General features: G+C 44.3%; 1 protein-coding gene across 1 annotated transcript in view; it reads left to right on the top strand.

The window, feature by feature from the left end:
* fbxo40.1 (F-box protein 40, tandem duplicate 1) overlaps positions 1-15,999 on the top strand; it is a 74,801-nt gene extending 58,802 nt beyond the window's left edge. Inside the window, exons 2-7 of the mRNA XM_014123778.2 lie at positions 6,038-6,080; positions 6,363-7,568; positions 14,100-14,386; positions 14,578-14,709; positions 14,793-15,141; positions 15,353-15,999. Coding sequence (XP_013979253.2) covers positions 6,078-6,080; positions 6,363-7,568; positions 14,100-14,386; positions 14,578-14,709; positions 14,793-15,141; positions 15,353-15,568 — 2,193 coding nt within the window. The 5' untranslated portion in view covers positions 6,038-6,077 and the 3' untranslated portion in view covers positions 15,569-15,999. The remainder of the gene's footprint in view (positions 1-6,037; positions 6,081-6,362; positions 7,569-14,099; positions 14,387-14,577; positions 14,710-14,792; positions 15,142-15,352) is intronic.
* The last annotated feature ends 528 nt before the right edge of the window (positions 16,000-16,527 follow it).

Below are 16,527 nucleotides of genomic sequence, written 5' to 3'. Positions count from 1 at the left end.
TCACACTTTGCAATAAACGACGTGGTATGCTCAGAAAAATAGGTTAGGCGATACATGTTAGCGCCATCTTGGAACCATCTAAAATCAAATATACTATTGTAAATATTCCCTTACCTTTGATTATCTTCATCAGAAGGCACTTCCAGGAATCCCAGGTCCACAACAAATGTAGTTTTGTTCGAAAAAGTTAATAATTTATGTCCCAATAGTTCCTTCTTGTTAGCGCGTTCCGAAGGCTACTCATAATGTACTGAAGCGCGCGGGACTTGTCGTCACGAATGTGAAAAATATATATTTACGTTCGTTCAAACATGTCAAACGTTGTATAACATAAATCTTTAGGGCCTTTTTCAACCAGAGCTTCAATAATATTCAAGGCGGACGATTGCATTGTCTTACTAAACGTTTCGGAACAAAAGGGTTCCCATGGGTGCCTGCGTCATAGTAGTAATGGCCCTCCCCCTGTGACCAACTTCCCAAGCCTCTCTTTGGGTCAGTTTCTACCATAGAAGACTCAAACCACTTTGTAAAGACTGTTGACATCTAGTGGAAGCCTTAGGAAGTGCTAAATGATTAATAAGTCCCTGTGTGTTTCAATGGCAAAGCTTGAAAGTGATTCCACACATCAGATTTCCACTTCCTGTTAGGATTTGTCTCAGGGTTTTGACTGCCATATGAGTTCTGTTATACTCACAGATGCCATTCAAACAGTTTTAGAAACTTCAGAGTGTTTTCTATCCAAATCTACTAATAATATGCATATTCTAGTTTCTGGGCCAGAGTAGTAACCTGTTTAAATTGGGTACATTTTTCATCCGGTCGTGAAAATACTGCCCTCTAGCCCAGACAGGTAGAACACCCTCTGTGTTCTTTTTAGACGGGTAACTGTTTGTCCACAATATAGCAGGGGGTGTAAAACCATAACATACATTTTTCCAGCAGCAGACTATGATCGATAATGTCAAAATCTGGACTAAAGTCTAACAAAACAGCCCCCAGAATCTTTTTATTATCAATTTCTCTCAGCCAATCATCAGTCATTTGTGTAAGTGCTGTGCTTGTTGAATGTCCTTCTCTAGAAGTGTGCTGTAAAATAGCATTGTATCTGGTCAAACAAATTTTTTCCCAGAAGTTTACTAAGGGTTGGTAACAGGCTGATTGGTTGGCTATTTGAGCCAGTAAAGGGGTTTTTACTAATCTTAGGTAGGGGAATAACGTTTGCTTCCATCCAGGCCTGAGGGCACACTAGAAAGTAGGCTTAAATTTAAGATGTGGCAATATCGTCTGCTATTATCCTCAGTCATTTTCCATCCTAGTTGTCAGACCCTGGTGGCTTGTCATTGTTGATAGACAACAATAATTTTTTTTACCTCTTCCACACTGACTTTACGGAATTCAAAATTACAATGCTTGTCTTTCATAATTTGGTCAGATATATTTGGACGGGTAGTGTCAGCGTTTGTTTCTGGCATGTCATGTCTAAGTTTGCTAATCTTGCCAATGAAAAAAATCATTAAAATAGTTGCCAATATCAGTGGGTTTTGTGATGAATGAGCCAGCTGATTTATAATGGAGCTGAGTTTGCCTTTTTCATTTAAGGTGCTCCAAAGATTTTTACTATCATTCTCTGTCATTTATCTTTGTTTCAAAGTGTAGTTTCTTCTTTTTCTTCAGTTTTGTCACATGATTTCTCAATATGTAGTACATTTTCCAATCGGTTGTACAGCCAGACCTATTTGCCATCTCTTTTTCCTCATCCCTCTCAACAAAACAATTTTTCAATTCCTCATCAATCCATGGGGATTTAACAGTTTTTACCGTCATTTTCTTAATGGGTGAATGCATAATAGTAACTGGGATAGGCAATTTCATAAATGTGTCAAGTGCAGCATATGGTTGCTCGTCATTACACACCACGGATCAACAACATAGGAATCACTACAAAACTTTTTGTATGACCTCTTACGTACTATACTGGCTTTCCTAGGTATGGCTACTATATTGTGATCACTACATCCGATGGATTTGGATACTGCTTTCAAACTAATTTCTGCAGTATTAGTAAAGATATGATCAATACATGTTGATGATTTCATTTCTGTGCTGTTTGTAACTACCCTGGTAGGTTGATTGATAACCTGAACCAGGTTGCAGGCACTAGTTACAGCTTTTCCTCTTTTGAGGCAGCCTGATGAAAGCCAGTCAATATTTAAATCACTCAGAAATTATACGTCTCTATTGATATCACATAGATTATCAAGCATTTCACACATATTATCCAGATACTGACTATTAGCACTTGGTGGTCTATAGCAGCTTCCCACCAGAATGGGCTTTAGGTGAGACAGATGAACATGTAGCCATATTACTTCAACAGTATTTAACATGAGATCCTCTCTAAGCTTTACAGGAATGTGGTTCTGAATATAGACCATCGAACCGCCCCCGTATGGCATTTCTATCTTTTCTGTAGATCTTATAACCATGTATTGCTACCACTGTACCATCAAATGTTTTATCTAAGTGAGTTTCAGAGATTGTCAGAACATGAATGTCATCTGTTACTAGCAAATTAGTGATTTCATGAACCTTGTTTCTTAAGCTACATGTGGGCTATTTTAACACTTTTCTGGGATGCTTGATTGTTTTTCTTGCTTTACTGGGAAGATTATTTTTATTAGTGCAGGGTGAGCTGCACACAGTGGACTTCCTGTTAGGGCACACCACCTCAGTTTTAACAGTATAATTCTGGTTCATAGGCATATATTACTGCATACAATAGCTGTAGGTTCAGCAGAGGCATTCAGGGCAGTAAGAGGGACCTAAATTAAGTTACTTACATTGTGTCTATCATTTGAATGGTGTTTCCTCTGACACATTGGTGCAGCTGGGTGGGTGATCAGAAGCGCTGTTTGGCGGGTCATGTTTCGGAGGATGCATGACTCGACCTTTGCCTCTCCCCTGCCCGTTGGGGAGTTGCAGCGATGAGACAAGATTGAAATTGGAGAGAAAAGGGAGAAGAATAAAAAATATTCTACAACTTGATTGGAGTCCACCTGTGGTAAATTCAATTGATTGGACATGATTTGGAAAGGCACACACCTGTCTATATAAGGTCCCACAGTTGACAATGCATGTCAGAGCAAAAACCAAGCCATGAGGTCAAAGGAATTTTCCGTTGAGCTCCAAGACAGGATTGTGTTGAGGCACAGATCTAGGGTACCAAAACATTTCTGCAGCATTGATGGTCCCAAGAACACATTGGAACTACCAAGACTCTTCCTTGAGCTGGCCGTCCAGCCAAACTGAGCAATCGAGGGAGAAGGGCCTGGTCAGGGAGCTCACCAAGAACCCGATGGTCACTCTGACAGAGCTCCAGAGCTCCTCTGTGGAGATGGGAGAACCTTCCAGAAGGACAACCATCTCTGCAGCACTCTACCAATCAGGCCTTTATGGCCAGACAGAAGCCACTCCTCAGTAAAAGGCACATTACAGCCCGCATGGAGTTTGCCAAAAGGCACCTAAAGACTCTCACACAATGAGAAACAAGAATTTCTGGTCTGATAAAACCAAGATTGAACTCTTTGGCCTGAATGCCAAGTGCCACGTCTGGAGGAAACCTGCCACCATCCCTACGGAGAAGAATGATGGTGGCAGCATCATGCTGTGGGCATGTTTTTCAGCGGCAGGGACTGGGATACTAGTCAGGATTGAGGAAAAGATGAACAGAGTAAAGTACAGAGATCCTTAATGAAAACCTGCTCCAGAACCCTCAGGACCTCAGACTGGGGTGAAGGTTCACCTTCCAACAGGACAATGACCCTAAGCACACAGCCAAGACATCGCAGGAGTGGCTTCAGAACAAGTCTCTGAATGTCCTTGAGTGGCCCAGCCAGAGCCCGGACTTGAACCCGATCAAAAATCTCTGGAGAGACCTGAAAATAGCTGTGCAACAACGCTCCCTATCCAACCTGACAGAGCTTGTCAGTATCTGCAGAAAATAATGGGAGAAACTCCACATATACAGGTGTGCCAAATTTGTAGCGTCATACCCAAGAAGCCTCAATCAAGGCTGTAATCGCTGCCAAAGGTGCTTCAACAAAGTACTGAGTAAAGGGTCTAAATACTTAAGTAAATATAATATTTCAGATTTTAATTTTTAATACATTTGCAAAAAAACGGTTTTTGCTTCGTCATTATGCGGTATTGTGTGTAGATTGATGAGCATTTTTTTTTATAATACATTTTAGAATAAGGCTGTAACGTAACAAAATGTGGAAAAAGTCAAGTGGTCTGAATTCTTTTTCAATGCACGGTACTCCTAAAGCCAACAAATAAAAACAGAATATATCCTGATAAAAATTCATGCTATTTCAATTTCATTTATCTCTCTACTCAGCCAGTCTGCCTTCCTTTCTATCTGTCTTGACTCGCTAGTGAAGTGCAATATTATAGCAAATCAATCAACTGGTACCAAACAGAATGTTAGGATAGAAGCAAGGGGAAATAATGTGCAAGTTGAGATAAATACAAGAGATGATTTGGACAGCAACATGATGATATTCTTATGAATGTGCAGTGATGATGGAACTGTTGGTTGGCATAGCGTGCCTGTGATGACCAATACAGCAGGGCTTGGAACACTGCTCGTCCAGTCAGGATCCAAACATCAACAAAATTAACTTTAAAAAATGGATTAAACAACATCTAAAGGAACGGTGGGGACTGTGAGGTGACGCACACACGGACATACTCTAACACACATCTGTTTTTTAGTTGTATTGTTTGTATTATTTTTTGGTTTGTGTGACTGTCCTTGTCTATCACTGTATCAGTGTTTTGTTACTTTCTTAGTGTTTTTTGTGGATCCCAGGAAGAGTAGCTGCTGATTCTGTAAAAGCTAATGGGGATCCAAATAAATAAACAGGTAAATGGGTTGAGTGGAACGACAACGCCATTTATCCGTGACTGTATTCAGAAAATACATCATGGGGGAAGTCAGGTAATATTGTAAATGTATTCATTTATGCAAATGTGGAAAATCATTATATTGTTCATAAACTACACTGAACAAAATTAGAAACGCAACATGTAAAGTGTTGGTCCCATGTTTCATGAGTTGAAATAACAGATCCCGGAAATGTTCCATACACACAAAAAGCTTATTTCTCCAAAATGCTGTCCATAAATTTGTTTACATCCCTGTTATTGAGCGTTAATCCATCCATCTGACAGGTGTTGCAAAACAAGAAGCTGATTAAATAGCATGATCATTACACAGGTGGCCCTTGTTCTGGAGACAATAAAAGCCCACTAAAATGTGCAGTTTTATCACACAACACAATGCCACAGATGTCTCAAATTTTGAGGGAGTGTGCAATTGGCATGCTGACTGCAGGAATGTCTCACAACCGCAGACAATTGTATTTTATCGATGTCAATTTCTTTGCAAAGAAATACCTTGACGAGATCCTGAGGCCCATTGTGAGGCCCAATCTTTTAAGGTATCTGTGACCACCAATCCATAGATTAGGGCCTAATGAATTTATTTCATTTGAATGATTTCCTCAGCTATAAGTCAGTAAAATCTTTGAAATTGTTGCATGTTGCGTTTATATTATTGTTCATTGTAATTTTAAACATGTTTTTACTTGATACATTGATAGAACGTGACTAGAGGGACGGATTCGTACCCATGCCAACACCATACACTACCACCCATGGGGGTGGTGGGACTAACCGCTGGACCACCCCCAGGCTTCTACCTGACCATGTCTACTCTTGTTTTATGGTTGTGTACATAGAGGGAGGAGGGCACAACATTGACTATATTATGACAGTATGATTACATGTCTTTATGGCAGATTAATGACAGATTACATGCAAACAATGTTAATGTGATTCCCATGATAGTCCGATCAGATGATTGTCTGTGTTATATCTGTCCTGTTATTGTTTGTTGGTATTACCTCTACCTTTAGGGAGGTTGACACACAACAACTTTATTGACTAATCATATCAATTATTTGTTTTTCAGGATATTCACCAATTATTTGACACACTGAAGTTCTGTGAATATGGTAAGTTCAAAATTAATTTGAACTCAAAATGAATCAAATTTCAATAGCTATTGAAACCAAATAACGACAGTCATAAAATGGGAAGTTAATTAAAACAGAGTTCATGTTTTTGATTGAGAGTAGTTTTGACTCTTTGCCTATGTTCTTTGCCTATGACTATCTCTTTCTTGCTTTGTCCCTCACTCCCTTCCTCCCTCTTTCCCTCTCTCTGTTTTTCTCACTCTCTCCCTCACTCTCATTCCCTCTACCTCCCTCTCTCCCTGTGTCTTGCCCTCCCCTAAGGTTCGTCCTTCCCGCCCCAGCGGTCACCGCCACTGTGACAGCTGTTTCAGTCAGTGCTGCAAGGCCCCTGTGGAGATCTCGGTGTCATGTGTGCTCATCCCCTGCCGCCTGCTGTGTGGCGCCCTCTTTCACCTGTGCAAAGAGGAGGAGCATGCGCTACTCTGCCCCAATGAGAGGGTGCCATGCCTAAGCGCGGGCTTCGGCTGTCCAATCAGCATGCCCCGTTCCTGGCTGGCGGCCCACCTGCAGGTCTGTCCAGCCAGCGTGGTGTGCTGTTCTATGGAGTGGAACCGCTGGCCAGCCGAGGACGCCCAGTCACACACACATTCAGCCCTGCAGAATAACCTAGTGAAGGAGGAGGGAGGAGGACACGGCGAGGCGCTGGACCTGGCCATGGCTCTGAGAGATCAGCACCATTTGTTCCACTCCCTGAAGATGAAGAATCTCTTCCCTGAGCTGATTGAGAGGGTGGAAGTGGAGGAGAGGGAGGAGCAGATGAGAAGGGAGGGGAGGAGGAGGGAGAAGGAAGAGAAGAAGAGGGAGAGGGAGGCCCTGGAGGCACAGGGAGTGGTTGGAGGAGTGTCTTTCCCTAACAGGGTTGGCTGTGTGTCTCCTGCTAATCGAGGATGGTATGGACCCCTCCCTGAGGATATTCAGGAGGCGGTTAGGGAGCGGGACAGAGAGCGGGGGGAGGAGAGAGAGCTGACCCAGGAGGAGAGCGAGGAGCTGGCCAGGGGAAGGGTGGTAGGATCAGAGGGCCCGGTGGCCTACGTCTGGGAGCGCATGTTTAACATGGAGAGGGGAGGCTGCATGATAGCTGAGGCTAACCAAGAGGCAGGGGCAAGGGGCAGAGGTCAGGGTCAAGCATCAGGAGTTAGAGGTCAAGAGATGGAGTCACATCAATCACAGACCCTGACCACCACAGGGACACACGCACTTAATGACACACACACACACACAGATACACGCCCCAACCCCCAGTGTGTGGCCTGTCTGGCCGGCCCTAAGAAGAAGCAGATGTATTACTACAGCCAGCTGGAGCCCATGAAAATCAACACAGTGAGGACCTTTAAGATTCCCACCAGCTTTACGGCCAAACACACACGCATCAGGAACCCCGGACACCGGAAGAGGGTGGATGCAGCCGTGGACACCAGCGACCTGGGGGTGGAGCCACAGGACATGCCTATCTGGGAGGAGGTGCAGGTGAGAGCTCAAGGTGAACTCTTTGGATATCTCCAGTCAAAGTAGTTGCAGACCAATAGTCTCCCATTATAGTTCATTAGTCTCCTATTAGCATCAATTCATGCCTAACTGAAAATTTGTGCCCACCTCAGAGGAAGTTGCCGCACCTATTTAGAGTAATTCCTTTCCTATAGTGGAAATTCTCATTTATGCTAATACATATTCAGAAATTGGGGGTGTGAACATTGTGGTGATTTCCATGTGTTGCAGAGAAATAATGACAAATAAGATACTGACTGACAGCTGTCAGAGTAACTAGCTAGTATGCTAACCTTAGCTGGCTAATGAAAGTTATGTGAGCACTATTTCAGTTAAGGTTGAAAATAATTATTTCTTAAAAAGACTACCTGTCAAGAAATGAGTCTCAGCTAAACCGTGGAAGCTGTTGACATGTTGACGTTTGTCTGACTCTTCTCGTTTGATAATTCCAACGAAACTGTGTCATATTCCAGATGCCATTAAGCTAGCAATATATCAATGCATTATCTCAATTGCGGCTGCGATTACGCCATAGAAATTGAAAGAATATAAGCTCTGGTAATATGGATAGCCTAAGTATTGAGACAATGGGCGAGTTTGTTTTGCATGTGCCCCGGGTGGGTGGAGATTTCTCTTTAGGATCAATGGAATGGTTGAAAAAAGGGAGGTGCAAAAACATTAGTTTGCACCCCTTATTTTAATTTGCTCCATGGCTCAGGCAGCCAGGTGCAGGCTACAGCAAAAACAAGGAAGAGGAGGCGAGACCCCACTTGCTGTTTTTCTCTGGATCAATTAAAGTCAATGAACTAAGTAGACCAGACCCATCTGCTATTGCATTTGTGTCTATGGGAGACCCACCCCATTAACACTAGAACCACTGGGCCTTGAGGAAATGTAAATTAGACTTGTTCTCAACTACCCTACCTGGTTAAATAAAGGTGAATAAAATAAAAATAAAAAAAACACAACTAATGTTGAGATGTGTCTGTTACTTGAACTCTGAAGCATTTATTTGGGCTGCAATTTCTGAGGCTGGTAACTCCAATGAACATATTCTCTGCAGCAGAGGTAACTCTGGGTCTTTCTTTCCTGTGGCGGTCCTCATGAGAGCCAGTTTCAACATAGCGCTTGATGGTTTTTGCGACTGCATTTGAAGAAACTTTCAAAGTTCTTGAAATGTTCTGTATTGACTTAACGTAATAATGGACTGTTGTTTCTCTTTGCTTATATGAGCTGTTCTTGCCATAATATGGACTTGGTCTTTTACCAAATAAGGCTATCTTCTATATACCACCACTACCTTGTCACAACACAACTGATTGGCTCAAACACATTAATAGTCACAGTGGGTACAACTTCTACAATGCACTTACTTATAATCTCACTCACAGAATCAGCGTATAAATTGATATTATTCTCTGAAGCTGCAGTCCGCGTGATCAAAACAATCTTGAAGAGTGGATTACGATTGGTCAGACCAGCGTTGAATAGTTCTCATCACGGGTACATCCTGTTTGAGTTTCTGCCTACAGGACGGGAGGAGCAAAATGGAGGGAGGGCAGGGGAGGGCCTTGTGTGACTATCATTTGTTTTTCAACAGCACAATGACCCAACACACCTCCAGGCTGTGTAAGGGCTATTTGGCCAAGAAGGAGAGTGATGGAGTGCTGCATCAGATGACCTGGCTTCCACAATCACCCAACCTCAACCCAATTGAGATGGTTTGGGATGGGTTGGACCGCAGAGGGAAGGAAAAGCAGCCAACAAGTGCTCAGCATATGTGGGAACTCCTTCCAGGTGAAGATGGTTGAGAGAATGCCAAAAGTGTGCAAAGCTGTCATCAAGGCAAAGGGTGGCTACTTTGAAGAATCTAAAATCTACAGTGAGGGAGAAACGTATTTGATCCCCTGCTGATTTTGTACGTTTCCCACTGACAAAGAAATGATCAGTCTATAATTTTAATGGTAGGTTTATTTGAACAGTGAGAGACAGAATAACAACAAAAAAATCCAGAAAAACCCATGACAAAAATTTTATAAATTGATTTGCATTTTAATGAGGGAAATGAGTATTTGACCCCTCTGCAAAACATGACTTAGGCTTGGTGGCCAAACCCTTGTTGGCAATCACAGAGGTCAGACGTTTCTTGTAGTAGGCCACCAGGTTTGCTCACATCTCAGGAGGGATTTTGTCCCACTCCTCTTTGCAGATCTTCTCCAAGTCATTAAGGTTTCGAGGCTGACATTTGGCAACTCAAACCTTCAGCTCCCTCCACAAATTTTCTATGGGATTAAGGTCTGGAGACTGGCTAGGCGACTCCAGAACCTTACTGTGCTTCTTCTTGAGCCACTCCTTTGTTGCCTTAGCTGTGTGTTTTGGGTCATTGTCATGCTGGAATACCCATCCATGACCCATTTCCAATGCCCTGGCTGAGGGAAGGAGGTTCTCACCCAAGATTTTACGGTACATGGCCCCGTCCATCGTCCCTTTGATGCGGTGAAGTTGTCCTGTCCCCTTAGCAGAAAAACACCCCCAAAGCATAATGTTTCCACCTCCATGTTTGATGGTGGGGATGTTGTTCTTGGGGTCTTAGGCAGCATTCCTCCTCCTCCAAACACGGCGAGTTGAGTTGATGCCAAAGAGCTCCATTTTGGTCTCATCTGACCACAACACTTTCACCAGTTGTCCTCTGAGTCATTCAGATGTTCATTGGCAAACTTCAGACGGGCATGTATATGTGCTTTCATGAGAAGGGGGACCTTGCGGGCATGCATGATTTCAGTCCTTCACGGCGTAGTGTGTTACCAATTGTTTCCTTGGTGACTATGGTCCCAGCTGCCTTGAGATCATTGACATAATCCTCCCGTGTAGTTCTGGGCTGATTCCTTACCGTTCTCATGATCATTGCAACTCCACGAGGTGAGATCTTGCATGGAGCCCCAGGCCGAGGGAGAATGACAGTTCTTTTGTGTTTCTTCCATTTGCGAATAATCGCACCAAATGTTGTCACCTTCTCACCAAGCTGCTTGGCGATGGTCTTGTAGCCCATTCCAGCCTTATGTAGGTCTACAATCTTGTCCCTGACATCCTTGGGGAGCTCTTTGGTCTTGGCCATGGTGGAGAGTTTGGAATTTGATTGATTGCTTCTGTGGACAGGTGTCTTTTATACAGGTAACAAACTGAGATTAGGAGCACTCCATTTAAGAGTGTGCTCCTAATCTCAGCTCGTTACCTGTATAAAAGACACCTGGGAGCCAGAAATCTTTCTGATTGAGAGGGGGTCAAATACTTATTTCCCTCATTAAAATGCAAATCAATTTATAACATTTTTGACATTCGTTTTTCTGGACTTTTTTGTTGTTATTCTGTCTCTCACTGTTCAAATAAACCTACCATTAAAATTATAGACTGATCATTTCTTTGTCAGTGGGCAAACGTACAAAATCAGCAGGGGATCAAATACTTTTTTCCCTCACTGTATTTAGAATTGTTAAAGAAACATTGGGTTACTGCTTGATTCCACATGTGTTATTTCATTGTTTTGATGTCTTCACTATTATTCAACAATGTAGAAAATAGTGAAAATAAAGAAAACCCTTGTATGAGTAGGTGTGTCCAAACTTTTGACTGGTACTTTATGTAAAAACAAAATACCACAAAAATTCAATTGTTCAATCAATTTTATTTGTAGAGTTTTTATGTATCATCTATTAAACAGAAAGCATAAGTGCTGGAATACAGCAACAGCTTATTTTTATAAAGATACCTTTTTTTTACCCTAACCCTAGACACAAAGACACACGGTCAGCAAAATGCACCATCAAATAATGAAAACAGTAGATTAAACATCATTATAAGCGCAAAGTGTGGTCGATAAAAAGTGAAAATCAGCACAAAACATATAATGGCATTACAATTAATATAAGTGTCGATATGACAGCAGTCATAAATAGTCAATTATTGTCAGCTCATGCTTACGTGGCATGCATTTTCACGCAATGACATCAGTTGGATTTCATTTAGCGCTTATTCCTTGTCCTAACAGTTGACACAAATCTTCCACTTTTACTTGCTTGACACACTTCCCACAAACACGTCACGTCACTTGCAGGTGACACAAGTGTCTTGGGTTCTGTCTTTGTGCATCTGGTCACCTGGCACTGTCTCCTCCCCGGGAGCTGTGAGCAATTTTATCTCACGCAAAGGCTCCCATGGAATCTGTGCTGCTGCCTTGGCCCTCATAGGTCTCAAACGTAGCCCATATGCCATACTCATGATGAAGTCTCTCCAAAACATCCACACCAACCTATGGAACACAATAGAGTAGAAAACATTAGGATTATTTTCCCATAGGAAAAACATATGTGTTCTGTCACTTCAAGCATTGTATAAGTTTATCTATATGTATGGCAATAGGTATTATGCAATATTGACATACCTTTGATTGTAGCAGCGATAACGCAGCATGTGCATCCATTCGTCTTGGTCTTCTTGCCATTGTAAATTAATTAAATCTCTCACTGTGTACTCCAAGTAGGCCAGAGTACACTGATTAAACTGCTTGGGTTTGGTGGACTGATACAGGGTACATTCACATTTGGTGATGACATAAATATCCATAATTCGCTTCCCCTTGCTCATCAACTCACCCATTTGCCCCCTTTCTCCCCATCATACATTAAGTAAAGTATCAAATCTGTTGTTATATGTGTGAAATTAGTTTCGGTATAGTTTAGGTTAAGTTTTGAAGCAATTTTCTGGGAGATTATCAACTGGGCACTGAACATTCCAATGTCGGGAGAATGAGTGCAGCACGCCCTACTGTCCCGAAGAGGGGCAACGGGAAAACCATTCAAATACAACATTCCCTACTGAAGCTGTGTAAGGGCTGTCGTGAGAGAGAGACCAAGGTGCAGCGGAGTTAGTGTTCATCATAGCATTTAATAATAGAAAGAACACTATACAAAACAAAACAAGAAAACCGACAGCCAAACAGTCCTGTCAGGTGCAAACACTGAACAGAAAAAATTTCCCACAAAACCCAAAGGAAAAACATGCTCCTTATGTGTGACTCCCAATCAGCAACAGCGAGCTTCAGCTGTGCCTGATTGGGAGCCACACACGGCCCAAAACAAAGAAATACAAAAACATAGAAAAAGGAACATAGAACGCCCACCCAATGTAACACCCTGGCCTAACCAAAATAAAGAACAAAAACCCCTCTCTATGGCCAGGGCGTTACAGTACCCCCCCCCCACAAGGTGCGGACTCCGGCCGCAAAACCTGACACTGAAGGGGAGGGTCCGGGTGGGCCTTCTTACGGCGGCGGCTCAGGTGCGGGACGTGGCCTCTGTTCCACCCTTGGCGTCGCTCTCTTAGGTGGCGCACCTGGCCGCGCCGAAGGTCTGGTGGGCGACCCTGACTGCGCCCGGCTGGCGGGCTGGCGGGCTGCCCTGGTTGCGGCTGGCGGGCGGCGATGGCTGCGCCCGGCTGGCGGGCGACCATGGTTGCGCCCGGCTGGCGGGCGTCCCTGGCTGCGCCCGGCTGGCGGGCGTCCCTGGCGGCACTGACCCAGGATTCACCAGGCTGGGGAGATATGGAGGCCTGGCCCTGGGCGCAGGCACAGGACTCACCAGTCTGGCAGGCGGCTCTGGCGGCTCCGGTGGCTCCGGGCTGGCGGGTGGCTCTGGCGGCTCTGGCCCAGAATTCACCAGGCTGGGGAGACATGAAGGAGGCCTGGCCCTGGGCACAGGCACAGGACTCACCAGGCTGGGGAGACATGAAAGAGGCCTGACCCTGGGCATAGGCACAGGACTCACCGGGCTGGCGGATGGCTCTGACTGCTCCTGACTGGCGGGCGGCTCTGGCGGCTCCTGACTGGCGGGCAGCTCTGGCGGCTCTGGACTGGCGGGCAGCTCTGGCGGCTCTGGACTGGCGGGCAGCTCTGGCGGCTCCGGACTGGCGAGACCCACTGGAGGCCTAGTCCTGGGAGGTGGCTCTGGCGGGCCACCTCCCAGGTGTAACACCCTGGCCTAACCAAAATAAAGAACAAAAACCCCTCTCTATGGCCAGGGCGTTTGTGATATTAAGATCATATCAACAGCATTATATATACATACTTATGTAGGAAAAGTCAAGGACGGAGGTGGGCATGACTTAAAAAATAGCATAGTAATAAAATATATTCATGAGCAGTCAAAATGACGTAACTGACAATTTCTCCAAAAAGGTAAACTATCTTCATTTATCCCCCATCTTTGCAGTAGCCAAAGATGATCTATTATATTGCTCAGCTCAGATGTGACTTCGGTTCTGTCACTTCAAGCACAAATGTATCATACTTTGACTAAAACAATGATTTATTGACTTACATCATGGGTAAGCTCTGGCCATTGTCTTTCAGCTCGAAAATGTGGATTTCTACTGGTACGGGCATTTAATCTTGTCCAGCAACAGTGTAAAAAGTTAGGATGTGCATTTCACTCCCAAACACTTCCTGCATGTATCCTCCAGGCCAGTCTGCTGTGTTCTCTGGAGAAGGAGCAGAGGGGTCACCTGATCGCTGAGTCACAGTCCAGCGACGCCCTCCTGAGCGACACGGGGACGCAGACCTACGCCTTCCTGTCAGCTCCGTTCGGTCGTGACATTTCATTGGCCAGTCTGACGGAGGACCGCCCCCTCCAGCTCCACCTCCAGCTGCAGGCGAAGGGTGTGACGGCCCGACACAACAAGTCTAGCTCCGCCTTCACCTTTCTCTGTGGACACAACTTCCAACGCAGAGAGTTCCCCAAACACTTCAGGTACTCCAAACACTTCAGGTACTCCAAACACTTCAGTTACTCCAAACACTTCAGGTATCCCAAACATTTCAGGTAGCCCAAACATTTCAGGTACCTGACCCTCTGTCGTGTAGTAGCCTTGATATGGCTTGATATCCTTTAGTATGTTTTCTAGACAAATAAAATTTATGTTCCTCATCATTATTATTCAGGAACGTGCACACCGACATACAGATGTGTGCCAGTGGCTGGTTTGAGCAGAGATGTCCCCTAGCCTACCTGGGCTGCACTTACAGCCAGAGGAGGTTCCAGCCCTCCACACACACTGCCACCGTCACCTACAAGTAAGAAAGCTCCCTCATAGAAACATACAGACAGCCCTTACCATTACCTTGACCCTGACAATAACTTTAACCTGTACCTCCAGCAAAGAGCTTAGTAGCTTCAGCCTGAGACCCACTGTCCCTGCCTCTCTAAATGAGGAACCCCAATACTCCAAGTCCCAGCCTGCTCCAGAACCAGTCTCAAACTTCAGGAGGCGAAGGTCGAGGGGTGGAGGAGGAGGGGACCAGGACTCTCTGAGCACTCTGCCCTACGAGGTGCTGTACCACATGGCCAGCTTCCTGGACAGCCTGTCCCTGTCCCAACTGGCCCTGGTGTCCCACCTCATGAGGGAGGTGTGTTCCTCTCTGCTGCACGACAGGGGGATGGTCTCCCTCCTTTGGGAGAAGAAGACCTATAAGACTGGCATGGCCAAGTGGAAAGCCAAGAAGGTGGTGAGTTAGCCGAGATAGAAGTTTCTAAATTTGTTTTTTTACGGTGCTTTTCCTTTATTGATTTCCTCTCCTCTCTTCTCCTTCCTCCTCTCTGCTCTCCTCTTCTTTGCTTTCTCCTCTTTGTTCTCCTCTTCTCTCTATTCCTTCCTCCTCTCATTTTCTCCTTCCCTCCCCTGTACTCTCCCTCCACTCCTCCCCTCCCTCTGCCCAGGTGTGGCAGTTCAGTACTCTGTTCTCTCCAGTAGAAGCATGGTGTTTTGACAACAATGTACCCTCCATGTCAGACCACCTGAAGGTGTGCCCTTACTACGAGATGGAGCCCAGGACCGAGCGTGTGCTCCTGCCTCACATTGTCAACAACAAAATGAACACAGACACACAAAGCAACAGCAATAGTCTGGTCACCATGTTCCAGAAGAAGACTTGAATAGTGTTTCATAAGATTTAATCGTGGTTCATAAGCTTTCAATAGTAGTTCATAAGGTTTGAATTGTGGTTCATTTGTGCTGCACCTACAATCCTCTACCCTGAGTGCCAGTCTGTTTGTGCCATCATGCCAACTCCTTGTCACTCATTGTCATGCCAAACATGTATGGCTTGACAATAACAGCAATAGAGTTGGCAAGAGCATAAACACATCTGGGACCAAGTTAGCGATCCACTTAAAGAGCCACTGAACATGCTGATTGGCATGTGTGTTTTTCTGTTGCTCATTAGAAAAATGAGATTTTAGTCTTGGAAGTGCGTTTCCTGACCGATTATGCGCTTGGTTAATGATGTTTGTCCCCCATGAGACACTACGGAAGCCTATTTCAGTTCCACAAAATCCCCAGAATAAATCTAAGATAACTCAAGGAATCTGTAATTGATTTTTACGTTTTTGCTAAGGATGATTTAGTTGCACAATTCTACATCTAACTAAGATGTTTGGTGCAGTATTTCTCAAGTTTAAAAATGTGCAACGTGTTGTCTTATGTAAACAAAGTCGGAGCAGCTGGGCAGATCTGTCTCATAGTCTATGCTATTGTATAGAGAGCAATCACCGCAGCTGTTCACCCCATGTTAGTGGGCAAATTGACATCTTCAAATCAAAACCCAAACTTTATTAATTTACCCGTGGTGAAGCACAGATGTTCCAAACTCCGTTTTAGAGTACAGCACACATTTTGTTGTAACCCCGGTCAAAAACACTTTTCTGCCCTGCTAGAGCTGCCCCGGTCAACTAATTGCTGTTATTGTGTTTTACTTAATTTCATATTTTTTTAACTATGCAAGTGGAAAGTGGAAACATCTAGGAGCAACAATGGCTCAGCTTACAGAACGGGACCACCAAGTGCTGTTCTCTGGACGAATGAATCATCTGGCATCATCTCGAACTGACAAATC

The sequence above is a fragment of the Salmo salar genome, chromosome ssa10 (assembly GCF_905237065.1).
Source record: "Salmo salar chromosome ssa10, Ssal_v3.1, whole genome shotgun sequence".
Classification (NCBI taxonomy): Eukaryota; Metazoa; Chordata; class Actinopteri; order Salmoniformes; family Salmonidae; genus Salmo; species Salmo salar.
The sequence above is the reverse complement of the archived record's forward strand: the minus strand, read 5'-3'. Positions and strand labels throughout refer to the sequence as shown.